This window comes from Ursus maritimus, unplaced genomic scaffold (assembly GCF_017311325.1).
Source record: "Ursus maritimus isolate PB19 unplaced genomic scaffold, ASM1731132v1 scaffold_17, whole genome shotgun sequence".
Classification (NCBI taxonomy): domain Eukaryota; kingdom Metazoa; phylum Chordata; class Mammalia; order Carnivora; family Ursidae; genus Ursus; species Ursus maritimus.
This window is the reverse complement of record NW_024424119.1, coordinates 23,969,399-23,996,637: the sequence shown is the minus strand read 5'-3', so window position 1 is coordinate 23,996,637 and position 27,239 is coordinate 23,969,399. Positions and strand designations below refer to the sequence as shown.

At 49.9% G+C, this 27,239-nt stretch overlaps 2 protein-coding genes across 4 annotated transcripts; one reads left to right on the top strand and one right to left on the bottom strand.

The window, feature by feature from the left end:
• The first annotated feature begins 702 nt into the window (after positions 1 to 702).
• Positions 703 to 24,988, top strand: MYORG (myogenesis regulating glycosidase (putative)). 3 transcript variants are annotated; one of them, XR_005835210.1, is made up of 5 exons: positions 703 to 796; positions 9,953 to 10,064; positions 17,699 to 17,800; positions 20,260 to 20,357; positions 24,684 to 24,988. XR_005835210.1 is itself a non-coding variant. In XM_008695131.2 (2 exons), the coding sequence occupies exon 2, from the start codon at positions 4,041 to 4,043 to the stop codon at positions 6,183 to 6,185; it is 2,145 nt and encodes a 714-aa protein (XP_008693353.1). In that variant the 5' UTR covers positions 703 to 796; positions 3,968 to 4,040; the 3' UTR covers positions 6,186 to 7,740. The 3 variants fall into 3 exon arrangements, 1 of the variants encoding a protein (XP_008693353.1); XR_005835209.1 differs by having other exon boundaries at positions 23,363 to 24,988; XM_008695131.2 differs by lacking the exons at positions 9,953 to 10,064; positions 17,699 to 17,800; positions 20,260 to 20,357; positions 24,684 to 24,988 and adding an exon at positions 3,968 to 7,740.
• NUDT2 (nudix hydrolase 2) lies at positions 13,585 to 26,252 on the bottom strand. The gene is made up of 3 exons (XM_008695133.2): positions 26,095 to 26,252; positions 16,118 to 16,258; positions 13,585 to 14,166 (listed from the first exon to the last, which is right to left on the bottom strand). The coding sequence occupies exons 2-3, from the start codon at positions 16,242 to 16,244 to the stop codon at positions 13,847 to 13,849; spliced, it is 447 nt and encodes a 148-aa protein (XP_008693355.1). The 5' UTR covers positions 16,245 to 16,258; positions 26,095 to 26,252; the 3' UTR covers positions 13,585 to 13,846.
• Between the last annotated feature and the right edge of the window lie 987 nt (positions 26,253 to 27,239).

Sequence of the window (27,239 nt, the reverse complement as noted above, 5' to 3'; positions counted from 1 at the left end):
GTCCCCAACCTCAGACACTACTGGTCTGGTCCGGTGGGAACCGACAACTTGGGCCTCCTGGCTGGTGGAACTAGGCTCCTTCCGTGGGGTCTTTGATTGGATCCACCCTGCACTGAGCCTCTATGATCGTCCCAGAACTCCGCTGCCCTTTTTCTATATGAGAGAACTTTTTCCATGCGGGAAAGTTTTTCCACAGTGAGAGCTAGTGAGAGCATTATACCAAAATGGCCTCCACCTGCCCAAATCTGGAGGGGAAGGAATCCCAAGAGCCAACCCTGCCACTTTACCCTGCCCCTCGCTCCTCCTCATACACATCCCAAATTTAGCCTAGAGGTGCGAGAACCCCAACACTCCACAAGTGCTCCTTTCTCCAGAACTACATTTCCCAGAAGGCCTAGGGCAGAACCCCGCTAGCTTGCGGTAAGCAACGACCCAGCGGGGGCGGGCCTGCAGGCAGGGGGCGGAGCCAGGAGACACCCTGCTGGTGGCCCGCCAGGGTGCCCGGAGGTCTGCACAGAGCCGTGGTAGAAAGGTGGGGGCTAAGGGGTGGGGCCTCAAGTCCGCGTGACAATGTGGGAGGAGGGATCGAGCGCCAGGGGCGGGGCTAGACTCCGAGGCCCGAAGTGAGACCGAAAGACCAAGGCGTGGCCGAGCAGCCAGAGGGCGGGTCCCGAGGAGGGCCTCAGCTGTTCCCAGCTAGGCAGCGCCCCGCGCCGCGCCGTGGCAGCCCAACTCGGGCTAGCTTGGAGGGAATCTTCGGGAGCCTCCCTTCACCCCCACTTCTGGGGTCACTGCCGTGAGTGAGCCCAGGGGAAGGACATTGGGGGGTTGTTGAGGAAACACACTTCTTGAACTTTCGCTCCTACTGATGAGTAGGGTGTATGAGCCTGGACACCTGGGCCCCTCCTCAAGCCGCGGTTCCCAGCGGGCGGCTGGTCCTTTGACCTCAGTCTGTCCCTTCGGACATTGTAGCTGTAGCGCTGGGGTGGGGGTGGAGTATTTCAAGCTGTAGGCGCAGTCACTCGATCCCCTCTGATCCCGTCCTTGGGGAGGGCAGGGAGATGGGCTAGATCGAGTTGCCTTTGACATTCCCCCCCTCCCTAGAATTATGTTCGACAAACGACTCAGCTTGGCATGACCTCCCCGCCTTGGGGCCGGGCCGGGCCCTCCCCCTCAGATCCGGCTAGGGGCTGGCAGCCAAGACTGAGGTTGAGTGTCAAGTGGGGAAAGGTTTGTGTAGGGCAGACCCCACCTGCCAGCATTAGCCTGTGGCTAGCCAGATGACGGAGGCGGCAGATTACAGGGGTCTCTAGCGCTGTTAACACAGGAACCACAGTTCCTCCTCCACAGCCCCGGTACCAGATGCCATTAAAATTGCCCCTTTCCCACCCCCAAGGAGCCTTTCTGGAGCAAGCAGCAGCACCAGCCCTTGAGAAGATAGGCTTCACTATGCACACACCCACCTGATGGGGAGCCTGTCCCACCGTCTAACCCACAAAGCTCCTTTCCTCTGCTGCATTCAGACTGCCAGTCAGACCATTATCTCTCATCTCCTAAAAATTATGCTGTGGAGGGTTAAGCTGGGATTTTGGATTTAGGCAGACTTGCCACCTAGTAACTTCAAACAAGTTCCTTTTTCTGTTTGTGCAAGTTTCTTCATCTGTAGAACAGGCACTATAGCTATGCCTCTTGTTCAGTATTAATTGTTACGGTTGGATGCTGTGGTGGCATTTGGGAGACCAGCACACGGCCTGCATGGCGTGGGTGCCCAGGACTGTGGGCCCCTGTCCTTCACCAAAATACCTTGGAATCCTAGAACATTAAGATTCTCAGAACCTACTGGAAATGGCTTTTGGTGGTCATCTTGGTGGCCTTTCTATGCCTCCAGGGTCATGAGATGGGGTGACTTAATATGAAAGTTTTGAGGATGAGGGGTTCTCTGTCCTCTTCAGATATGGACCCTTACCCCTTATTCCCTTAGTGCCCAGAATGGGGCCTTGGTTGTCCTGAATGAATAAATAGAAATGTACCGCAAGTCTGGCCTGGGCTACCTAGGGCCTTCTTTGGGTTCTGCTTAGCTTGAGGGCATCAGCTAAAGGCTGCTGTCCGTGTGCATTCTGCAGGAGGGCTTTTCTAAACTGTACTTACAGGCAGGGGAAGCCATAGTGGGGTGGGAGCGTTTTGAAAGCTAAGTTGTGATGAGAGGATGAGAGGCAGGGAGTAAGAGGCTGTTCCAGACCAGCTAGAACTGACCAGCTCAGGGATTTGGGGGGAGGGAGCACAAAGAATGAGGCCCTGAGACACCTCCCTGGAGGAGAGAGGCATTGTAGTGAGCTGTATCTTGACATGTGGGATCAAAATTCTGGTCTGCACCTGTCATTCTTGATAGTCTCTTCATGGGTGAGGTGGGGGAGGTGAGGACCCTGAGCAGTTCTGGCATCTCCTTGGAAGTAGCTGGGGACTTAGAGACAGCCACTGGCATCTGGGAGGAGGCTAATTACTGTTTGCCAGTCTCCCTCTCTCCTTCCTCCCAGCTGGAACAGATGGGCAGCTGGCTGGCTGGCAGTGTGTATGTCTGTGTGTGCACCAGGCTGGTGCTATTTCTTTGTTGAACTCTGCCCTGAGGCCTGAGATATGGTCAGTGGCCTTGGGGAGCAGATTGAGTCACACACCTCCCCCTCCCCCAAGTCTAAGGTTTTTTTTTGCAGTCGTAAATTTAACATACAGTGTATGAAAGTCTATGTGTGCAGTAGGGGGTGTCCACTCCTTGGAGAGCTGATAGGTGTGGGAGAGACATTGGCTCAATGTGGGTAGGTGAAAGTTCCTAGAGCAGATGGCTGAAGGATTTAGGTTAGGGAAAGAATGATCTTGGTGGTCATAGGATAGGCCTGGCTGGAAATGGAATCAGAAAGGCAGATGAGACCACATCATGCCTTGACCCTTGATTGCAAAGCTTATACTTCTGAACTTAAACCTGGGGGTCATGAGAAGCTGTCTAAAGTAGGAAGAGATACATTCTCATAAGTGCTTTAAAAAGATCACCATGGTTGCTGTGAGCAGAAGGCATTGGGAGAAAAGAAGGTGGAAGCAGGGAGGCCTATTGGGGAAGTACTGCCATGATACATAGGAGAAATGACGGTGCCCAAAGTAGGGCAGGGGCAGGGGAGAGTGGGTGCGTAGTTGAGACAAAGCCAGGAGGTAGCTGGCCAACAAATGTGTTGCCAGGAGGAGAGCAGGAAGGTTGGCAGGGAAATGGACTTGGTGATCAATTGCTGAGAGCAGGGTGGAGTTTAAGAGCAAAGAGAGGGTGACCTGTGAAGTCACCATGGCCCCCATGCTAGACTTTTTACCCCAGCCCTTATGTACAAACCCAACCCTGCCTCTCTACAAACCAGGCCCATGACCGCATCTGGCTTTGGGTATCTTCTCTAATCTCCAGATTTAATCTGGCTTTTGACTCAAGATTAAATTCCATACCTGGGATGTTCCACCTTCCTCTCTCCTCTCCCTCTGCAGGGACAGAAAAACCAGCCTACTGCCCTGTTAAAGATCTTAAAGAGCTGGCTGGATCATCTTCCCTCTCCCACCATGGAATTCTCCAGACCCCTCTCCTGTTCCTCAGCCGGAACTAATCCCATGTACGAGCCAGAGAAGCCTGGCTAATTCTGTGATCCTAAACAGCTCCCTGACCCTGTCTGGGTTGTTTCTCCACCAGGAAAATGGGGATGCATGCCATCTGCTCCTCCCCATTCAGAGTCCTGACTAATTTTGGCAAAAACCAGAGCTCATGAGAAAGAGTGGTTTAGACACAGACAGATGGTCCTGGTAAGGGTCAAGCCTTTATGTCCCAGACTTTACATCCCAGTAATACAACCTTCCCAAAATATACACCTCTTCTTTCTGCTGCAGCAAAGGGAAATACTATGGAATGAGAAAGCTCAGTTCTACTTCTCTCTTCCCCTTCCAGAATCAGGCAGTCCAGGTTCAGATGTGCTTTGTCGGGTGGTCCCACTGCCCACTCCTTCCCTAACTGGGGGCCGATGCCCCAGAACCCTCAGGAGAAGAGCCAAGCCTACTCCCGCCGCCGCCCTGGGAGCCACGCAGACCGTAAGAGTCCCAAGGCCATCGTAGCTGCAGCTATGTACACCTTCTTGCCTGATAACTTCTCGCCGGCCAAGCCCAAGCCCTCCAAAGAGCTGAAACCGCTACTGGGCTCCGCAGTACTGGGCTTGCTGCTGGTGTTGGCCGCAGTGGTGGCCTGGTGCTACTACAGCGCCTCTCTACGCAAAGCAGAACGCCTGCGCGCTGAGCTGCTGGACCTCAACCGAGGCGGCTTCTCCATCCGCAACCAGAAGGGCGAGCAGGTCTTCCGCCTGGCCTTCCGTTCAGGCGCACTGGACCTCGACTCCTGCAGCCGCGACGGCGCGGTCCTCGGTTGTTCTCGCACAGCGGATGGGCGCCCATTGCACTTCTTCATCCAGACTGTGAGGCCCAAGGATACCGTCATGTGCTACCGCGTGCGCTGGGAGGAGGCGGCTGCGGGGCGCGAGGTGGAACACGCCATGTTCCTGGGCGATGCAGCGGCACACTGGTACGGTGGTGCTGAGATGAGGACCCAGCACTGGCCCATCCGCCTGGATGGCCAGCAGGAGCCACAGCCCTTCGTCACCAGTGATGTCTACTCCTCTGACGCTGCATTTGGAGGCATCCTTGAGCGCTACTGGCTGTCATCGCGTGCGGCTGCCATCAAGGTCAACGACTCAGTGCCCTTCCACCTGGGCTGGAACAGCACGGAGCGCTCGCTGCGGCTTCAGGCGCGCTACCACAACACGCCCTACAAGCCCCCCGCCGGCCGCCCTGCCGCGCCAGAGCTCAGCTACCGTGTGTGTGTTGGCTCCGACGTCACTTCCATCCACAAATACATGGTGCGGCGCTATTTCAACAAGCCCTCGAGGGTGCCCGCACCTGAGGCCTTCCGGGACCCCATCTGGTCCACGTGGGTGCTGTACGGGCGCGCCGTGAATCAGGACAAAGTGCAGCGTTTCGCCCAGCAGATCCGCCAGCACCGATTCAACAGCAGCCACTTGGAAATAGACGACATGTACACACCTGCCTACGGAGACTTCGACTTCGACGAGGCCAAGTTCCCCAATGCCAGCGACATGTTCCGCCGTCTGCGGGATGCCGGCTTTCGCGTCACGCTCTGGGTTCACCCGTTTGTCAACTACAACTCATCGTGCTTTGGTGAGGGAGTGGAACGCGAGCTGTTCGTGCGCGAACCCACCGGCCGGCTGCCCGCGCTCGTGCGCTGGTGGAATGGCATCGGCGCGGTGCTCGACTTCACACGCCCGGAGGCCCGAGACTGGTTCCAGGGGCACCTGCGGCGGCTACGCTCACGCTACGCTGTGGCCTCCTTCAAGTTTGACGCAGGCGAAGTCAGCTATTTGCCGCGGGACTTCAGCACCTACAGGCCGCTGTCTGACCCCAGCATATGGAGCCGACGCTACACTGAAATGGCATTGCCCTTCTTCTCTCTGGCGGAGGTCCGCGTGGGCTACCAGTCACAGAACATCTCCTGCTTCTTCCGCCTAGTGGACCGCGACTCGGTGTGGGGCTATGATCTGGGGCTGCGCTCGCTCATCCCCGCCGTGCTCACCGTCAGCATGCTGGGCTACCCGTTCATCCTGCCCGATATGGTGGGTGGCAACGCAGTGTCTGAGCGCACAGCGGGCGGTGGCGAGGTGCCGGAGCGCGAGCTCTACGTGCGCTGGCTGGAGGTGGCCGCCTTCATGCCGGCCATGCAGTTCTCGGTCCCACCCTGGCAATACGATGCCGAAGTGGTGGCCATCGCGCACAAGTTTGCCGCACTGAGGGCCTCGCTCGTAGCGCCGCTGTTGCTGGAGCTGGCCGGTGAGGTCACTGACACAGGCGACCCCATCGTGCGCCCCCTCTGGTGGATTGCGCCCGGTGACGAGACGGCACACCGCATCGACTCGCAGTTCCTTATCGGAGACACGCTGCTGGTGGCGCCAGTTCTGGAGCCGGGCAAGCAGGAGCGAGACGTCTACCTGCCTGCAGGCAAGTGGCGCAGCTACAAGGGAGAGCTTTTTGATAAAACCCCAGTGCTGCTCACCGATTACCCCGTCGACCTGGACGAGGTGGCCTACTTCATCTGGGCATCCTGACCCAGCCCAGGACCCAGGAACCCCACAGCCCTAACCTCTGCCTTCATGCAGGCCTTTAACCCTCCATCACAACCACACCGTGCATCCCCAGGAAGTCCCCACCTCTGCATTAAGTGGGTGCCCACGTAAATGTGCTCCCGCCAGCTCGGGTAAGGGCCCGGTGAGGGGGTGCTGAAGCAGCTTCCCATTCTAACGCACAATCCTAAAGCCGCTTTATCCCTCCACACTCACTCCAGTCTGCAGAAACCTCTTTCCTGAGGTGGAAGAGAACTCAGAAAGAAAAGGTCAGCTCTCTTTCTGTTACATATGATTGTGTTTTAAAAGCACAAAAAGAAACCTTACCCTGCATCCTGGCCTGAATGGCCACCTTTGCCCTTCTGAGGTGGAGACTTGATCCCCTTTAAGCTTCCAAAATAGCCCCCTGCCACACTTAGAAGGGCACATTCTTGATGTTGGAAGCCAGGCCCAGAGTTCCCAGCACTGGCCTGAAGTATGGCTGACCCGGTCCCACCCCAGCTAGGGTGATGGGATGGAGGTGTGTGGGCAACAGACAAGAAGGAAGGAGGTCCCATCCCAGAGGACAGGAAGACTGGGCAGAGCACGGAGCCATCATTGTTGTCCCTCGTTTGTGAAGAGACTCCTAACCCTGCACTTACCCATCTATGTAAACACATGGGCTCAGCCCTGGGCCAAGGCCACGGCCTAATGGACAAGGACTTGCAAGGCCGTGCAGGCCAGACTTGGTGCCTTAACTCAAGAACCTTTGTGTGTATGTGTGAGAGAGAGAGAGAGAGAGAGAGAGAGGCACCGTGTGTCCCTCCATCTGTGGAATGAACACAACACTTCTGAATCTGGATAAGCCTGGAAGGAGGGGGCAGGGAGCAAACTGGAGGTTTTGATTGTTGAGCTGGCCCCCTCCTGGTTGATGTCCCTGGACATCTAGTGGGAAATAAATAGCCCTTTCAAGATTTCTCAGCTGTTCACTCCCTGCATACATGGTAGGCGCGTGGCCTAAAAGGGACCACTGTTCTCATTCTGGTGGTGGTGTGCCTTGGCACATGAACTCCATGGGCACAGCAACACCTGTAAATACGCATACAGGGTAAGGTCTTTCATTTCAGCCATTTTCTCTTTCTAGGAAGAGCAACCTCAGCCAGAGTGAGCTGTTTCTGACTTTGCAGCTGAGTCTGAGGAAGAAATGGCTTGCCAAAGTGGGGAGGTGGGAAACAGGGCAGGGCTCAGCTTCCCTCAACCCCTAAAGAATGCATCCTTTTGCCCACTCCCCCCCGCCCCGTATTTCCCCTATGTGAAGAACGCCTAATGAAAGTTTTGGGGCACTCTCGGATGTCCATGTTGAGTGCTGATTCTACCACTCTCATCTATTAGCTGTGTGATTTTAAGCGAGCCACTTAACCTTGTTGAGCCCCAGTTTCCTCATATGTAAAATGGTGATGATAATGCCTACCTCCCAGGTTGTTGTGGGACTTATAAGCACAGAGGGATGTAAAGTGCCTGGCACAAGTAGGTGCTCAATAAAAGGTAGCTATTATACTATTATACTGTTTCTTGGGGTTTTTTTTACACAAAAATAAGGATTTCTCTAGGTCCTAACTCCCCGCACGACTGGCTTCCTCTGGGCCCACCTGTGACAAACTTTTCCCAAAACTTTGTACATAGCACCCAGATGAGCTCTAAGTTTGTGACCCAGAGGATACTGTGGTCCAAGAAAAAGGCAAGAGGAGAGATATTTGAAGATGGGATGTCAGGAGCCAGGATTCCTGGGTCCCCAGGAGATGGAGAGTAAATGAATTAGCTTCCTTCTCCTTTTTGTCAAGAGCAACCACCAATCGGTACTCAATGGTGAACCTCCTGGGGATCTGGCACCCACCCATAGGCTGTGGAGTGACTAAAGAGACAGAACACTGAGGCTGGGTCCTAGAAGGTTCCCTAAGTGTCTGGAGAGCATGACCCACACTCGAATGGCCCTCCAGCTTTCTGTGCAGTCTGAAGCCAGTTTAACCAACCTCATGAGCCTTGGTTTCTTCATCTTTATTTTTAGGGGTTTTGTATTTGTTTCTGTTTTTTGAGGGGGGAGGGGCAGAGGGAGAGGGAGAGAGAGAATCTTAAGCAGGCTCCATGCCCAGCACAGATCCCAATGCAAGGCTTCATCTCATGACCCTAAGATCATGACCTGAGCCAAAATCAAGTGCCGGATGCTTGACCAACTGAGCCACGCAGGCAGCCCAGTTTTTTCATCTTTCGAATGGAATTTCTAGGATTCATTGAGATGTATCTGTAAAGCACTTGTGCAAACATTGACAAAGAGTTAGTGCTCAATGAATGGTAACTCCTATCAACTCTTATTTTAGACAAGGGGCACTAACCATGAAACCAAGGGAAGTTCTGCCTAGAACCTGTGTTGTCCATTGTGGTAGCCATTGCCCGCATGTGGCTTCTTAAATTTAATTTTAAAATTAATTAAAATGAAATAAAATTTAAAATACAGTTCTTCAGGCACACTAGACACATTTCAAGTGTTCAGAAGCCATGTGTGACCAGTGGCTAACATTGGGCAGGGCAGATTATAGTTGCAGAAAGTTCTAGTGGACAGCCCAAGATGGAGCAGCGTGTGCTGCCTGAGATGGCATGGGGAGGGATGAAGCAATCTGTAAGGCCTAAGTAATCTGGCATGGAGGACGAGGAGTACAAGGGCATGAAGGGCAGGCAGCAGCGGCTCACAGCCTAGATGGGGGAGGTGCACTCTCTGTATGCCAGGATAGGGCCAAAGGGAAGAGTGCCCTTCTCTGGCCAAATTCCAGCAAACTGGCCCTTGGCTTGTGATCTGGTTTCTAGTCAGGCTTCTGCCATTCTCCTTAATCACAAAGGCACAGATGAACACACAGAAGCACTGAGAGAGGAGGGTATTGGCAGGAGATTAGTAACCAAGCCTAGGCTGGAACCTGACGCCCTGCATCCAGACGCCTAGACTCTCTTACCCAGTATTGTCCTACCTTTCAACAGCAAGGCCCAGGCCTGGCCCGCCTACCACCAAGGAGGGGAAGCCAGCTGAAATATGTATCCCTGAAGCAGCTGCCCAATGGTTCCAGGTCAAGAAGTTTTCCCCTTCCCCCCATTGATACCAAAAAAGAGAGGTTCAAGAAGTGGGGGTGGGGGGACTGGAATGGTCGGAACCATGAGAAAGAGCTGGATTTGGGGAGACAGGGGGAGGTGAGGGAACTGGGCTCGAAGCTACCTCTCTCCTATTCTGGCCCCTTCCAGACTTGTCCAGCTCCCCATCCCTGCCCCATCCTCTTGTGCATTCCGATTTTATGTCTCTCTGCACATCTGGATGGGGGGACTGTCCCTACTCCATGGAACTTCCAGCACCCCCGTATGGTCAGAATTTCTCATTTGTCTTCCCTGTACCCCTGGGCCAGTTGGTGGGGACTGATATGTGGGAATGGGGAACTCCTCCAGGGATAATGGAGAGGGACAGAGGGGCTACTGCAGGAAATCTGGGACTGGGGCCTAATGCCCCCATTCTGTGACCCTGTGTGCCCTGAGAGTCTTGCCTTAGTCTCCCTTCTAATACCATAGGAATCAGCTGAACCCTAGCCAAGCTCTCTAAGCCCAAGATATGAGTTTTCTGAGGGTCTTTGCCCTGTTCCCCAAGATTTGGGTACAGTGTCTCTCACCCTGGCTGGCTCCAGAGCAAGTCTTCTGCTGGTTCCCCTCACCAAGTTTCTGGTTGCTTCTCTCCTCCTCAGGTCCAAGGTCAATGGTGACCTCTCCATCCCCTTATGAATTCTAGCCTGGACCACTGCAGTGACCTCCTAACTTTTTCAACTCTTGGACCCTTCAATCTAATCCACATAGCAGGTAAGGAAATCTTTCTGAAATTCAATCAAATCACTTAGGAAAATATCCAAGCTCTGATGTTCAAGGCCTCTAATATCAATACTTCTCATACCTCTGTTTCTGTTTACTCACACACACATACTTATGAGTATATTTTGAAAAGCATTTGAAGAAATAGTACCCTCTGTTCTGGGAACAGCTGCACAGCCCATCCCTGCAAGGGGAGGCCTGCCTGGACCCAGCCTTGAAGAAAACCGCAGTGGCAACTGGGTGATTTCCTTTCCTGCCATTGTCCGACTCAGTGGGACTTCTGCTGACACCCTCCCTTCTCTGGCACACACCCCAGCTCCCAAGGAACAACCTGGTTTTTATCTTAAGGCTAGTCATTTACTTCATCATGATCAAGGATCTTTCCAGCAGCTTGAAGGGAAGGGAGAATCCTTTTTCTTTTTTTTTTTTAACGCACTTTACTATTTTCATGGGTTATAGAGGAAAACAGAGGCTGACCTCTTTTGTTTATATTGAGATATAATTGATATAACATTATATTAATTTCAGGTATACAGTGTAATGATTGGATATTGTATTGCAAAGTGATCACCATAGTAAGCACAGTTAACATCCGTCACCATACATAGTTAACCAAAAAAATATTTTTCTTGCAGTGAGAACATTTCAGATCTACTCTCCAGCTACTTTCAAATATGCAATAGTTTTATTAACAATAGTCACCATACTGTACATTACATCCCCATGACTTAGTAATTTTATAATTGGAAATTTGTACCTTTTGACTCCTTCATCCATGAGGGGAGGGGAGAATTCATGACCTTAAGTGGCAAGCCCTGAGTTTGGCTGGCGTTGGGGTCGGGCGAGGAATGGGAAAAGACAGAAGAGGGGGTCCTGTCCCTGGGAGTCCCCAGTCTGAAGAACAGGAAGAGATTGTACTCTGTATCCTTATGCTGGTTTTCCCTCCCTAGCCCCCTTTTCCCTCCTCAGGGAGTCCAGTTGAGAACTTCCTATTACCTGACCCTGAGCAGGAGGTGGATTGGGAGGGGAAGGGAAGGGAAGGGAAGGGCAGGGCATTGGGGTGGAGAAAGGCACAGAGCCGATCTCACTGGGCACCTACAGCACAGCCTCAAGGGGGCAGTAGCGGGGCTGGCACAGCCCTCCTCTAGAAAAGAAGGGACAGATTGGGCCACAGTCTGGACCAATGCAGATGTAAGCCTCTGCTCCCCAAACATGGGGGCGCCACTTGCTTGGGGTCTCATACTTGCACAAATATTTCAATTGAAATTTTACCATCAAAACTACCATTATAGCTTCATTCCGTCGGGTCTTCAATGCAGCAAAGAAGTGCGTACTGTGGGGGTGTAAGGTATTGTGTCTGGGAGTCAAGAGGGCATTTTAGTTGTCCAGAGCCTACCCCGGTGGGGATAAGTCTGTTAAATGCTTCTTCACCCTGGGGTGGTGGAGGTGGTCCTGGGGAAAACAGGTGGTGTTCCAAGAGGACCCCTCTTCAGGTGTAGGTGGGGAAACAGGATAGTATTTATATGACAGGTGTTTATTAGGGAAGGCTTCCAGGACGTGCACTGGAGCTTGGAGGGCCTCAGATTGAAGGGGAAATTGCGGTCTCAGTCCCACATCTCTGGATGAGCTGGCCAGAAGCGAAGCGGTGAAGACAAAGCCTACTCACCTGCCACATCCATCCCAGTTCCACTTTCCCAGCTCACCCACCTCCCGTAGCATGCCCTGCTCCCACCCTGCTATGAATTCTTCCTGCAGAGAGTAGATGAATACAATTTATGAGGGTCCCCTCACCAAAGAACCTGCGTTTTAATGGAAAACTCTGTAAGGCGCAGAGGAATGACTCCCAAGCCATACCTGGTGTTCTAAAGCAGAGTCTTCCCTTGGGCACTTCATCCTCAAAGCACCCCACATATAGGCAACTGCCAGGGCCATCTGCCTTTTTAAAATTTTTTAAAGATTTTATTTATTTATTTGACAGATAGAGCCAGAGAGCACAGTGAGCGGGAGGGGCGAACGGCAGAGGGAAAGGGTGAAGCAGGCTTCCTGCTGGGCAGGGAGCCTGATGTAGGGCTCGATCCCAGGACCCTGGGATCGTGACCTGAGCCGAAGGCAGATGCTTAACCAACGGAGCCACCCAGGCACCCCGCCATCTACCTCCTTAAGCCTCAATTTTCCCAGCTATAAAAATGAGCAGCAAAATTAGGTCATTTCCCAGGTCCCTTCCGATTCTGACGTATAAGGTTTTAGCATCTTGCGCTTCAACAGCCTCCCATGCTGAGAGCACGGGGCTGGCCAGCCCTTGTCAGGAGGCAGCTAGTCTGTGGTTTGGCACCACTGCCCAGCGAGCATTTATTAAATCAGTGGGATGTGGTCCCTGCTGGCCTGGAAAAGAGAACATTAAGCTCCAAAAACTTCCTGCAGCAGGCCTCCTTCAGAGAGCACTGCTCAGAGGGGTGAGGAACAAAACCATTCAGGTCTTTGGCAGTGGTCCAAGATCCTGTTTGCTAGTATTTTTGCCCTGTCTGCACGGAGAACCAGTGACTGAAAACATCTGGAAGCCTGCTGAAGACTTGGGTGACTTCTCTCTCCTTCCTTCAGGGGTGGCTGTTCTCGACCTTGGTAATCCAAGTTGACCTTTGCCAATACCCCTTCGCATCCAACCTTCTGCACTTAACTGGGCAACAACGCTCTAATAAAATCCACATGAATCCATCTGCTAACAGCTCCTGGAAGGACTGGAGGATCTAACACCTGCCCTGCATTCCTTGAGCCCTAGTAGCAAGGGAAAACACGGCTGAGACCCAACTCTTGCACCTCTGGGTCTTACAGTTGAATTGGAGAGAAAGGGAGTGGGTAGGAAGAGAGAAACGTCGATGATGAGAGCTTGCTCAGGGTAGAGAAGGCAGCTGTAGGCGAGGAGCGCACAGGTGGAGTGATGGGGCTGCTGGGTAGCCTAGCAAAGTCCCCCAGGCTTGGGTATACCTCTTGCCAGTGCCCTCAGTCATGGTGACCAGACCCATGGTGACTCTGGGAGGCAGGACTGGGCTGAGACACGGGGGTCCATGTGTCATGGACCTGGTGATCCAGAGTTGTCTGTCCCTCATCTCCCTCTTGTGACCTGGGATATGTCGCAAATTCCTTGGGTCTCTATTTTAGGATCTACTGAGCACCTACAGCATATGTGCCCGGGGCTGGGGAGAGGATGCATCAGTGAGTAGAACACACCCAATTCCTGCGCTCTGGCCCCACTCGCTTGTCTATCCTGACTACAGGTCACAAAGTCTCAGGTACACTGGTGGGCTGGGGTCAGAGTGCTTGGAGTTCCAGAGGCAGGAGAGCCACGCCGGCAGTGTCTGCTCTCTCCTCTCCGACTCCTCCCTTTGCTTCTCTGGGGCATAGTGCGTGGACGCAAGATTCCCTCTGGCTAAGGTCAGAGCTCCATTTCACTTTAGCTTTCTCCCAACCAGGGGTAAGAATCCCAGAAAGAAAGACAACAGGTTAGATGGACAGATAAGCTGCCGAAGTTTATTTATGAAATACAAGGACGCACTTACTGTGCCTGGACTTTTTTCTTCTTTTAAGCTCTGCGTCTGCCTTCCTTTTCACCCAGCTGAGACTTTTGTTTGCTCCCCTCTGAGAGTTCTCAGCTGATTTTACCAACTGATCTGCTCTTTGCTACGATGGGCCGAAGACCCACACAACCTTCCCCAGAGCTGACAGTGTTATCTCAGAAGGCCCTTAGGGACCCTCTGAGGTAAATGACTCTGCTCTGGTCAGCTCAGGATGCTGGAGCAGAGAAACTGGTGTCCCTCTTGGAGCACTGCCTTCATCTCCTTGAACTGAGCCAACTGGCAGGCCTCGTCCAGCCCCAGCCAGCGGTAGGCTTGGTGCTCTTGGGAGAGGCGGATCTCCACATTGTAGTCCTTCACCTCGGCCAGCCAGTAGATGACTGTTTTAGGCGTCCCCCTGGCCACATAATTGAGCTCCCTTCTGAAGCCCTCAATGATGGTCAGCTGGCCTGCTGTTATGCCTGCTTCCTCCTGAGTCTCCCGCAAGGCCGTTTCCAAGTCATTTTCTCCTGGGTCCACATGGCCTGGTTAGGAAAAAAGAGGAAAGGAGCAAGAGAGAATCTTCAGCAAAGGTGGAATTTTCAGGTCTGATGATTTAAAGATGGTGTCTTTGGTGACTTTTCTAGATGTTACTAGGCTAAAGGGGGCCTAGTGATTGGCAGTATCCTAACATGCCTAGGAATGGGGTGCAGAGCGGTAGTGTCTGGGCAATTCCTCCTCCCCACCCCATATTCTCTGGAGAGGGTTAAGCAGCAGACCACGTGTTTGGCAAGTCTGGTCTAGAAGACGGCTCTTCAGTGGTGAGAGAGATGGCCTCCCTCAGACCTCTTCTTTCTTATCCTTTGGAGCTCTCCTCATCCCATGTTCTCAGGGAGACCTTTCCCTTGGAGACCTTAAGTCGATTTTCTGAAGAAGGGGCAGTCCCTTCTTGGCAGACGGAAGCTGGCTGAAGAGGGAGCACTTTGCCTACAAGGTACAGTGAGGACTTAACACTGTCTTAGTTGGTCCCTGAAGTCCCAGGGCCAACAGACAGGCTCCAAGCCCTGCGCTGCGGCACCAGCAGCTGTTTCCAAGTAGCTATCAAGGCTTTTCCAAATTGTTTTCATCTTTCTAACTGAGCAAGGCCAGATTCCAGTTTCATAGGGAAATTCCTGATGGGAACTTAGACTAAGGACAAGCTGAGAGCCAGTTCTAAGAAAATTTGTTGGCAAGGCCCAAACCCAAGCAGACAGCTGCCAAGAAACTGTTGTAGGAGAGCTTGAAGTTCTGCAGACTGGGAGCAGCCCTCAGTTTTGCCTCTAGGCCCTCCCTGCAAATTCTCAGCCTGCCTGGAGGGGCCAAGAAGGACAGGGAGGGGTCTGGCAGCCTCTGTCAACACATGGCTCCAGCGAGTTGCTGGGGGCCTCCTGGTTCAGGAGCTCCCGGGGAGCAGCAATTGTTAGCTGTTCCCTTGGTTCAGAGACAGGACTACATCCTAGCTCTCTTCCTTCCCAGGGGTTCTCCCAGCAGTGCCCTGAGTCAGAGTGGTTGCTGCAAAGCTCCCACAGAAAGCGACCAGGAGTCAGGACTTAAAAACCCAACCTAGCTCATGGCTTCTGGGGAATTTTCTCTGTACAGCACCTCACATAGCCGTGTACACAAAGCCAGGTAGGTACTGCATGGGGGGAGGGTGCGGGGTGAGAGGGGCACAGGTGGCGAGAGAGGTAACGCTGATCCTGATGCCCGATCTTCCCTCAGAAGTGTGGGGAGCTCTGAACGTGCCCTTCCCAACAGCATCTACGCTCCATTCTACCCATCAATGTTAACAGGATAACCTCTCCCCAGGCCCAAGCAGGACAAAATCTGGAGAGGTCCTTTGAAATCTTTCAGTGAGAGGCACTATGCAATATGACTTTGGCGATCAGGAGACAAGTGTGAATATTCCTATTCATAGTATTTGTGTCACTTCTGTCCCTTTCTCTCACCTTATTTTTCCTTAGTGAAACGCAAATGTGCTAAGTTTATTTCCTGTTCCCCTTCCCTTATTTTCCTTCAACCCTGGGTCCTTGTTCACCCCTCTCCCACGGCACTCCCCTTTAAAGTCCCTGCTCCCTTCTGTCTGGGGGCTGCTCACTCAGGGCCCGTGACCTGTAACCCAGTAATGACTTGACCCCAAGGTCCCCAGTTCCCAGCCCAGCGCCTTTTCTCCTATCCAGCCATTTACCACAGAGGCTGGCACTCCAGTGAATCACACACACACACACACACACACACACACACACGCTGCTTCTGCCCTGGGATTCAATCACAGAGTTCTACTTCCAGCTCTAGCCTGGCATGGAGACCATGTATGTCAGAAAGAATCAAGGGCTCCTGCCCACCCCACCCCCTCCTGCTGCATAGTCACTGGGATGTAAGCTTTATGGGGGGCCTGGTAGGGTAGCTTTCCAAGCAGTGCTTGGCACTTTCTTGAGAGCCAGCCCTTCTGCCTTGCACCTTTGGGAGGAGTCCAGTGATGGATGCCGTATGATGCCTGTAGCAGCAGAAATTCAATTGCAGGTTTGTCCACTGTGGGAATGAGGCGTCTTCGGAAGATGATCAAGCCACATGCTCTCAGGGCCATGGTCTATCTGAGGACTTAACGAAGAAGATGGGAGACATTGGCAAGTTATCACAGGAGGATCCACCCTGGGGGCAGCAGCTGGTGCTGGGGAGCAGCACAGATCAGCTAACAGTGACCTCATCAACTACAGAAAAAGGCAGCATAGCAAGGACTGGTGGGGGAAAACCAGGAATCAGAGACTGATTTGTGAGTGACGGTAGGACCCTGGCCCCTACCCTGTCCTTGCGGCTCTACCCCAACTCCTCCAGGTCTCCCTACTAAGACACAGAGCTGGTGTGCGTGTGTTAAGAGACTGGAGGTCCTCGGAAGCAAACCCACTGAACCTAGAGAGATGCTGGGAATGGGAGAGATGAGGAACACCATCAACAAACCCATGGTCCCATTTCCCTCAGCCTCCAGCCTGAGTCTGTGGGGCAGAGATTCCAATGATGTGGTTTCTGATGGCCTGAGGGGTCACTTAGGAAAGGTAGCTCGGTGTACTAAAAACATTTTTGTTATTGGTATTTCTAGTCTTTTATTTATGTTGTAGAATGTTATACATTCACATGGTCCAAAATTCAAAGTACAAAAAGGTACACACAGTAGAAAGTCTCTTTCCTACCCAAGGAGAAGCACACTAGCATAGTGGTCAAGAGTGTGACTCTGCAGCCTGGGTTCAAGTTCTGACTTTGCCACTTATTCACTGTGTGATTAGCTCCTAAGCCTCAGTTTCCTCTGCTATAAGGATAATAACAGTTCTACCTTAAAGGGTTGCTGTGAGGATCACATGACTTAACTTTCTGTAAAGTGCTTTCAAACAGTGCCTGACATGTAATAGCACTCGATAGGTTTCAATATGCATAGGACAGTGTCCGGAAGGACACACATCATTAAGAGTGTTTTCTGGAGGACGAGATTATGGTGAGCCTTTCATTTTCTAGTCCCTATATTTCTGTATTGTCTGGAAGTTCACAGAAAACATGTATTAATTTTATAGTCAGCAATTCAGTAAAGACTAAAATTTTGTAGTCTTTTCCATTTCAGTTACTTTACTTTTCTTTTAAAAAATATTTTATTTATTTGATGGGGTGCCTGGGTGGCTCAGTCGTTAAGCGTCTGCCTTCGGCTCAGGGAGTGATCCCAGCATTCTGGGATTGAGCCCCACATCAGGCTCCTCCGCTGGGAGCCTGCTTCTTCCTCTCCCACTCCCCCTGCTCGTGTTCCCTCTCTCGCTGGCTGTCTCTGTCAAATAAATAAATAAATAAAATCTTTAAAAAATTTTTTTATTTATTTGAGAGAGAGATAGCAAGAGAAAGAATGAGCAGGGAGGAGAGGGAGAAGCAAGCTCCCTGTGAGCAGGGAGCCCAAAGCAGGGCTAGATGCCAAGACCCTGAGATCATGACCTGAGCTGAAGGCAGACACTTAACCAACTGAGCCACCAAGGTGCCCCTCAGTTACTTTTCTTTCCATTTCAGAAAAGAATGTCAACAACAACAAAAGACAGAAAGGGAGAAGAGTAGGAATATCTGCAGCGGTGAAAAAACAATTCATCATCTGAAGGGGGACATGTCCTCAAGGTAACAAAAAAATATGGAAGAGTTCTTATGTAAGGCCTCACTAAAGAAAATGTGTCATTGGTTCAGTCAACAAATATTTATTGAGAACTGACTATGTAATAAGTACTGTGCTAGATTTTTGCTCTCATGCGTTTATATTCTAATGGGAGAGGCAGATTTAAAAAAAAATATTTATTTATTTATTTGAGAGAGAGAGAGACAGAGCACGTGTGCACATGAGCTGGGGGCGGGGGAGGAAGAGGGGAAAGAATCTCAAGCAGATTCTGTGCTGAGCTCAGAGCCTGTCCTGGGGCTTGATCCCACAACCCTGAGATCATGACCTAAGCCGAAACCAGAGTTGGACACTTAACTAACTGCGCCATGCAGGTGCCCTGGAAGAGGCACATTTTAATCAAATAATTAAGCAAATTAAAAAATAACTGCCAATAGGGTATGTGCTACAAAGGAAAAATGTGTGATAGGTAACCTGACCTTGTCTGAGGGATCAGGGAAGGCTTCCTGGAAGAAGGGATATTTGAGAAGAGAAGTAAGAGTGAGTAAAAGTTAAGCTGGCAATGGGAAGGAGGGAGAAAGTGTGTTCCAGGTGGAGGGGACAGCATAGGCAAAGGCCCTGAGGTGGGATGGCAGAACTGAAAGAAAATCAGGTGTCTCAAATGCAGCAAAAGCCTAGGACAGTGGCCCAGGCAGAAAAAGACCCAAGTCAGTAGGGTCTCAACTGCAAGATTCCAGGGCCAAAGAAGGCGCTGGTACACAGAGAGCAGAGCTGATGCAGACAGGATGGCTGGAGCTGGAAGTGATGGTCTCCATGGCCCCCTTGCTGTGACTCAATCAAGATAAGCCTGAGGGTGCCTGGGTGGGTCACTCAGTTGAGTGTCTGCCTTTGGCTCAGGTCATGGTCCCAGGTCTTGGGATGGAGCCCCGCATTGGGATCCCTGCTCAGCAAGGAGTCTGCTTCTCCCTCTCTCTCTGGCCCTACCCCCAGTTGCATGCTCTCTCTCTCTCTCCAATAAATAAATAAAATGTTAAAAAAAAAATATGAGCCTGCATCTGTCAAAGGCAAAGGCACAAAAATCAGACCCAAACTAAAACTCATTCCTCAGGACTGCCAACAGATGGTTTACCAAAAAACCAAATGCACCCAACACTGTGATCTTTCCAAATGTTTCTTTTTTTTTAATTAAAGATTTTATTTATTTATTTATTTGACAGAGAGATAGAGAGAGGGAGAGAGAACAAGTAGGCAGAGCAGCAGGCAGAGGGTGAGGGAGAAGCAAGCCCCCACTGAGCAGGGAGCCCAATGTAGGGCTTGGTCCCAGGACCCTGGAATCATGACCTAAGCCAAAGGCAGACGCTTAACCGACTGAGGCACCCAGGTGCCCCTTTCCAAACGCTTCTAAACCTATAACGGATTTTTAAGGAGTGGACATAATCTCAATTAAAAAAAAAAAAGATTTTATTTTTAAGTAATCTCTACACCCAATGTGGGGCTTGAACTTAGAAACCTGAGATCAAGAGTTACATGCTCTACTGACTGGGTGAGTCAGGTGCCCCTCAAGTGGGGTTTTTGAAATGGTCTGTATTCTTGTATACTGTTGGTAGGAGAGAAAGTTATCATACTCCCTTGGGGGGGCAATTTGGTAATAATTATCAAAACATAAAATACACATTCCCTTACATCTAGCAATTCCATTTCTAGGCACTCTGACATACAGAAATACATGTTTAAGACATACACACAGGATGTTCATCACAACCTTGTTTGCAAATATCAAAAAGAACAAAAGGCAGAAACAAATATCCATCAACATAGGAATGGTTAAATAAAGCACGGTATTTCTCTATGATGGGATATTATGAAGCCATTTTAAAAAATAAGGTAGCGGGGCGCCTGGGTGGCTCAGTCGGTTAAGCGTCTGCCTTCTGCTCAGGTCATGAGCCCAGGGTCCTGGGATAGAGCCCTACGTCCGGGATCCCTGTGCAACGGGGAGCCTGCTTCTCCCTCTGCCCCTCCCTCCTGCTCTGCTCTCTCTCTCTCTCTCAAATAAATAAATAAAATCTTTAAAAAAATAAGGTAGAGCCAAGTGTGCTGCTTTTAAAAAGATTTTCTGATATACTTTCAGACAACTGAAAAAAGTTTGGTTCGGAATAAAATGTGTAACGTGATCCTGTTTGTTTAAAAATTCACATGTAAACTGGTAGCAGGCTTTTTTTTTTTTTTTTTTTTAAGATTTTACTTATTTATTTGAGAGCGAGAGCGAGAGAGCGGATGAGTGGGGAGGGGCAGAGGGAGAGGCAGACTCCCCATTGAGCTGGGAGCTGCACATGGGGCTAGATCCCAGGATCCCAAGATCACAACCTGAGCGGAAGGCGGATGCTTAACTGACTGAGCCACCCAGACACCCCAGTAGCAGACTTTTTAAAACATATTCTATTCCCCTGGTCTCCCTATTTATGCCAAGAACTCTCCCGCTTCTGGAAACCAGAAAGAAGTACCCTGTCACCACAGAACTGATGAACAGAGATTTCAAATTATTGGTTCCACTTCAGGCAAAAACAGGTAAGTGATCCCCCGCCCTCCTATAAAGATGCTCATAAAATATTAGCAAGTTCCAGGTGAAGGGCACCTTGTTCCTGCTTTGGGTAGAGTCTCATGGAATGAACGCGGAATCCCTAGATAAGCTTAGGGATCTCAGACTAGAGGGCAGTGCCCTGCCTTGGACAGGAAGCCTCAGAGCATTGCTCTACACCACTGCCGTCACCCATACATCGTGGGGAACAGTACCTGGATGGGGGGCGAAGAAACACAGGCCTGGGGTAGCCATGTGGAGCCACTGGAAAAAGGGGAGCAGGCCAATATTTTCCCGGGGGGGGGGAGAAGCTTAGGGTGGTGACAAGGACACACCTAGCAAAAATGTATCTCAGTAGATACCAATGTGTAGGGATAACCATATCTAAGAACCAGACCAACCAATGGTTTGTCTCAATGGAACCAGAAGAGCTAGTATCAAAAGCTAGGATCAGATGTCCACTTTTTACCTATCCTATGGACCCATGGAGAGGACAGTTGTTCTAGAAAGGCAAAACTCCTTTCAACCCTTTTCAATTGCTTGGCTTGAGCCAGCTGTTCTCTAGAATTTCTCTCCTTCCCCATACACATTAGTTCCTACTCATGCTTTCAGAAGCAGCTCAGTGTCACCTCTCCTGTGAAGCCCTCTGGCTTCTAATCATTCCATCAGCTGGGCCTTTAACATGGCTCGAATAAACTCCTGTAGGGTTTGATCAGAGAAGTAGAACACTATGAGAAAATGAAAGATTTAGTGTAGGGATTAGATCTTGTGCAATTACACAAGTTGATGGAGAAATCCATGAAACTCTGTGACCTCTGCCTCTGGTGTTGAGCCTGAAGTCTCTATAGGTCAGCAAGGCCAGCAGTTAGGAAGGAAAGCTGGATGCGAAGTGGAGGAGAACAAGGAAAACTGGAATTTGTGAAGACAAACCAGACCCTATGAGGACAAGTAGAAGTCCTAAGGACAAACTGAAACCTGTGACTTCCTTTCGCCATCTCCAAGTTCATTCACGTGGGTAACGTTGAGGAGCTGGAGCCCTCTGCCATAGAGCTGAATGTTCATCTGGCCCAGCACTTAGAGTATCTGAAGGAGGAGGTTCAGCAGGAGGTGGGGAGCTGCAGGCCTGGGTGCTTTCTCTGGCACCAATAAGGTGAACCAGCAGATCAGCATCCAAAGGTACCCACTGCCACATGCTTGGCATCCTGCTCTGTCCTTCGCAGGGTGCTAGCTGCTTTTACTTGGGCTTTCCAAATCTCGCATACACTTTTCTTGAGGTCGACCCTAACTTGGAACCATACAGGAAGGGAATCCTGGGAAACACAGTTCCAGCTCAGCCAAGTGGACATAGTAGAAAGCCACCACAAGCACAATATCTAGTCTGGTAAGTCTCAGCCTGTACCTTTGGCAGGGAAGAGCCAGACTACGCACTGTCTCCTTGGGACCCAGCACAGCAGCTTTCAACAGATGTTCATTGACTCAACAGAACACTCTCCCCACATCCCACTCAAACAAATGCTCAGGGTATGTTCTGGGATTTTGGGAAATAGCCCAGTGTTTTCCTGAAGAGTGCCATTTACATAAAAGTCAATGGAGCTATTGTTTTCTGTTTTTCTGGGGACCATGGAGTGAAACTGTCCTGGGGTTTGAAAGTAGCCAGCTTATACAGAAACACAGAAACACACAGACACACACAGACACACACACACCTCCAGGTGGATTCAAACCTCAGGGGGTTAAAGAACACAGCATCCAATATGCTAATGTGCTTGCAGCCACGATTGCAGAGATGAGAACTCCAAGCTGACAGCAGGCAATTCACACTTCAGAAAAGTGGCAAAGTGCCTTAGGTGGTTAAAAAAAACCTGAACAAAAAACTCCTCAATGTCATCAGAAGGTTCCAGAAGCTAAGGAAAAGTGTTTTTGCCTTTCTCTATATATACATTTCCCTTGCAGCTTAGGAGGTTCAGAACCTAGATGCCAAAAAATAATTCACAGATAAATGCATGTACTGATGTGTTGTGTTCCAACGTTTTCATCAAATTAATCAGAGTGCCATTGCAAGCATAGCTTAGCCCCCAAAAGCCCTCACAGACATACCTTTAGATACAGAAAGAGCTCCCCAAATCCTCTCAACGTGTTCCTTATAATCTAAAATCCCTTGAGCAGAAACTGTTTCATGCCACCATGTTATTAAGCATCGTACTGTGCCAGCTACTCTGTGCAAGGTTCTTTACGTGTGTATTTCTAATGCTCAAGACAAATCTTCATCATAAGCAGGATTGTCTCCAGTTTTGGATGAGGAAACTAAGATTCAAAAGGCTAAAATACTTGCCCAAGAGCATAGCTGGTCTGTAAAAGGCAAGATTGGAATCCAAGTAAGGCTAAATCCAAAGTGTATATTTCCCCCCCTTCCACAGCTCTGCTTAATGTGAAAGAGCAGAGCTTAGGGCACAAATGGTCCTGAGAGAGGACACGCAAATAATTTATTAAATTATTTCCAGGTCCGAAATTCCCAGGCTTTTATCTATATTCGCATGGAAGATTTTTAAGGTAGCTGGCTGGAATCCTTTCCGCAAGACAGGTTTTAGTTGGGGTGGGTGTGTAGATGAAGGTCCTGGTGCCCAGAGATGACCCTGAAGAGGGAAAGTGTAGCCTGAGGCCCCGAAACTTTGCCTATCTGATAAGGGTTTCTATGCCTCCTCTGCTTTTTCTCTGGGAAGCAGGAACCTAAAATGATATGTTCAAGACCATACCAGGTAGCCTGGGGGTTCCCAAGAACCAAGTGTTGGGAATATCTTTAATGCCAGCCTTGGACAAGCACACAAGCAACTAACTTAGGGTGCTGGTATCCAGGAAAGCTGCCCAGGCCACTCCATTATGAGGAGGAAGGCCAACTCTGCCTGCCTACAAGCAACTCTGACTGCGCAGTCTTCCCTCTCTTCCCCCATCATAATGGTCTTTTCTGATTCTCCAACTCCTCTCTTCCCTTTCAAAGGACTGAACAGAAATGAGGTGCCCATCTGCAAATAAAGCTCTTTCTTGTAACAACAACAACAAAAGAAAAAGAAAAAAGAAAGAAAAGGAAAAAGCTCCTAACTACTGTGAATAAATTAAGACAAAGAAAACGTTCCCTCAATTGCACCTTTGCCTGGACATCTGCCACTCTCTTTTCTCATAGAAACCAACCTGCTGAGTCATCTTGCTATCTCTGCTATTTGGCTGAGGGCAGAAACAGGAGATTTCACCTGTAATGGCATGAATATTAGCTTCTAGGATGAGGCCAAAGTCAGACAAGGTTGGAACAAAAATCATTCCTAGTAAAGAGGATCTGTTAAGTGGCCTATTAGTGCCATCTGCTGTACAATTCTAGAAAGCAAACATGGGGAATTCTAATATTAGAGTCTGAAGGGATTTACTTACTCATCTAACATCTGTTGAGTGTGTCCCACTCGACAAGCAGTGTGACAGGATTGAAGAGTGGATATGAAGCTTAATATTATAAAGCCCCAGCTTTCTAAGGGTTCACAGCCATGAAAGTGGAAGGTACTTAGACAAGTTGCCAGTCTATTTTGTGCACCATAGGGGTATGTGTAAGATGGAAAGGAAGCAAAGAAGAGGGAGTTATCATCTTTAGGTCAAAGGGGCACCCCATAAGCATTCTGAAGGATGGCTAGGAATTCACCAGGCAGAATAAAGGTGGAGGCAAGGGGCATTCTAGGCAAAGGGAGGAATGTAGGCAAAGACCCTCAAGCACAAAATGTCATTCCACTGATAAACAGTTTAGTTTATGTTCTGTAGGCAACAAGGAGCCTTTGACTGGTTTTACGCAGGGCTGGTGATATGGTCAGACTGCCATTTTACAAAGATATTCTAGCAGCAAGGAAGGTGGAGAATGGATTAGAAAATTGGAGGCACGAAGACCAACCAATTACAAGCTTGTTGCCAACAACAGTCCAGATGACAAATGGTATAGAGTTAAAGGTATAAATGGTATAAAAGGTACAATGGTATAAAGTTAAGGCAGAGACCCCGAGAAAGGAGAGGAAGGGATGAATTTGAAAGATATCTCAAAAAGAAAACCAACAGTACTTAATTCTTCATTGTCCAAAGAAGAGGGGTGAGAGAGAGGGAGGGAGAGAGAGAGGGAGTTGTTTGGTTTGGGTGACTAGAGAAATTGGTGGAGTAGGGAGTAGAAAGTAAGCTAATGATTTGTTTGGGGGAAGATGAATTTGAAGTGCTATTGACTACCCACAAGGTAAATGAACAGATGAAATTGTGCCCAGTGATCATCTCATTCAATCTCTTCATTTCCCAAGGTGAAAATTTCCTACTGGAGAAAGATTTTGCTCCCACTCTAGGTACTTCTGCAAGCCACCTCCCTCCACTTGGGTAAATCTGCCTGTGCATCTGGTATTCAAAGCATTTCATCCTCCTTCAGACAACCAACACGGAAAAGCATGGCTAGCTTTGCAGTGAGAAAGACCCAGCTCCCTAATTTAACAGTTGTATTATTTTAAGCAAAATACTTCTCTAAGCCTCATTTTCCTCATCTGTAAAATGAGGATAACCTCTACATGATTGTTGTAGAGTTTAAAATAAAGAGCATATATGTGGCATCTGACATACCAGAAGTACTGAATATATGAGTCACTTTCACCCCTGTTTATCATAAAAGGTCATCAGGAAACTTCTGTGTTATGTTTTAATGACATGCTCTTAGCTTCTATTGATAGGTGAATCAAGAAATTGCTTTTCATATTTCCAGCAAAATGCTGGTGAACACACCGCTCACCACACCATTATATTCCTTACGCATAAAGTACCACAAGATAAATTCCTTTCAATATAAGTACTAGGAAGAAATTTCACTCTTTTGAAAAATGGCTCCCGTAATTGTTACTCTGACAAGTTTTGAGCTAAACTGGGTACTCGCAGTAAGTCTACAGGCCTTGTTAGCTAGTATATTTGTTTCTATTACGAAGGTACCTTTTTTTGAGGAGTTACTTGCCAGGCATTGTGCCAAGTGCTTTACTTTCATTATTTCATTTAATCTTCACAACAGCCCTCTGAGTCTTTACCGCGATTTTTCAGAAGAGGAAAAAGGAAAGCAGGTCTGCCTGACTCCCAACCAACGTCATTGCTCTTAACCTCGACTCTGTATTAGCGTTTTACATTTGGCTATTTGATTGCATTGTTTATTTTCTATTTCTTTTTTTCTGAGATACAATAACAAATACGGGCCCCAACCAGGCCAGAACATAGGCAAATGAAGTTCTATTTTAGGTGGTGGGACTCTCAAGTGATTTTCTTTTTTTTACTACTGCTCTAATTACCAAGATATCATCCATACAATAGATGAAGCCATTAGAACACACCAAATCTCTTCTGAAAAGCAGACAGGGTATAAAGGGTAACAACAAAGTGAAACTGAGGCCAAGGGCACTCCTGCCGCCGGTCCCTAAACCCGGAACTCTGGAATTCCGATGTCCCACCCCATCACCACCAGCACGGGGGCCAGCAAGCCTCAGAGCCATAGAACCCTCCTCTCTCCCTGAGCAGAGAGGAAAACTGAGGTCCTGCGAGCGGCCGGGGCCGGGCCTGCCCACGCCTCACTGACAGCCTGGTGCGTCCACCCTTGGGTGTAGCGACGGTAGATCATTCAGCTACAGATTGCTCAGTTCTTCCGTGGAGAACTGCACCCAGAGGTCCCTGTCTAACACTACTCACCCAAAGCCCACGGCGGCAGGGTTCAGCCCTTGAACAGAAAGGGGGAGTACAACGACCAATCCGGAAGGTTCGGTTGTGCTTAGAGCGACCAACAGGATAGGGCGGAAGGCCCCTCCACCCGCCTCAAAGATGCCGTACTTTCACCTAGAACGTCGCGAGATCTTCACTGAGGCGCTATGATTGGTTGAAAGACGCAGCCTGAGAGTTACGCCCTCTGCTTTCTCCGATCTCTGATTGGTCTTCTCGAGAAGAAGGACCCTAACGTCAACGAGTTCCTCCGGCGCCCATTGGTGGATAAGGCGGAGCTGCCGGCGCGCGGGCGCCGGCGCGGGCATTCGAACCCGCGCTTGGTGGCGTTACCATGGGGATGAGGCCTGGCCGGCGCCTCCAAAGCTGGTGAGTTGACAGCACGCCCGGCAACTTTAGGGCTTTCTCCTGTCGGCATTGTCTTCTGTCCTCAGACAGGGTTGACCGAGGGGGAACTTGGAAGCCACTGAGGTGAGAAATGGTGGGGGAGAACCGGGGAGGAGAGGGGTAGGCCTCTGCCCCGCGAGAGAAGGCACGCTGGACGCCTGCTGAGCGCGAGAGGAGGCGGCGGTTGCAAGGAAACCGGGGTTTGTCCTCACTTGGTTGTTCGAATGCTCACTTACTCTCCTACCCCTCAACGCCTTATCTCTGTCTTTTCTTCAGTGATTATCTCGAGCGCTACTTCTCCCATGAAGCCTTTCTGAGTCTCGAAATCTTTTTGCCTTTGAACTCATGTCCCTGAGTGGAACCTTTCTTAGAGCACTTCTATTCGATCTTGGGTGTACTTCCATGAGCCTCATTCTCCTCGTTCCTCCCATATAATTTAGAGGTCTTTGAGGCAGAGCGACCGCCTTTCATTCCCAGTGTCTTACACGCAGTAGAGTTTTCAGGAAATATTTGTTAAGTTGAATTTAATTCACCGCAACTAGATTGGATTTTCCTCTATGCGCTGCCCTGTTTTCCCTCCCGTTCAGAGGTTTTTTAAATTTTTTATTTTTATGGGAGTAGAGGGAGGGTACCCTGATCTCCTATCCGGAAGGACCTGAAAGTCCACGGTTGGCCTTTCCACTGCCTGTGAAAGGGAAAATTTTTTTGGAATGCATTGTGGCTTTTAGTCT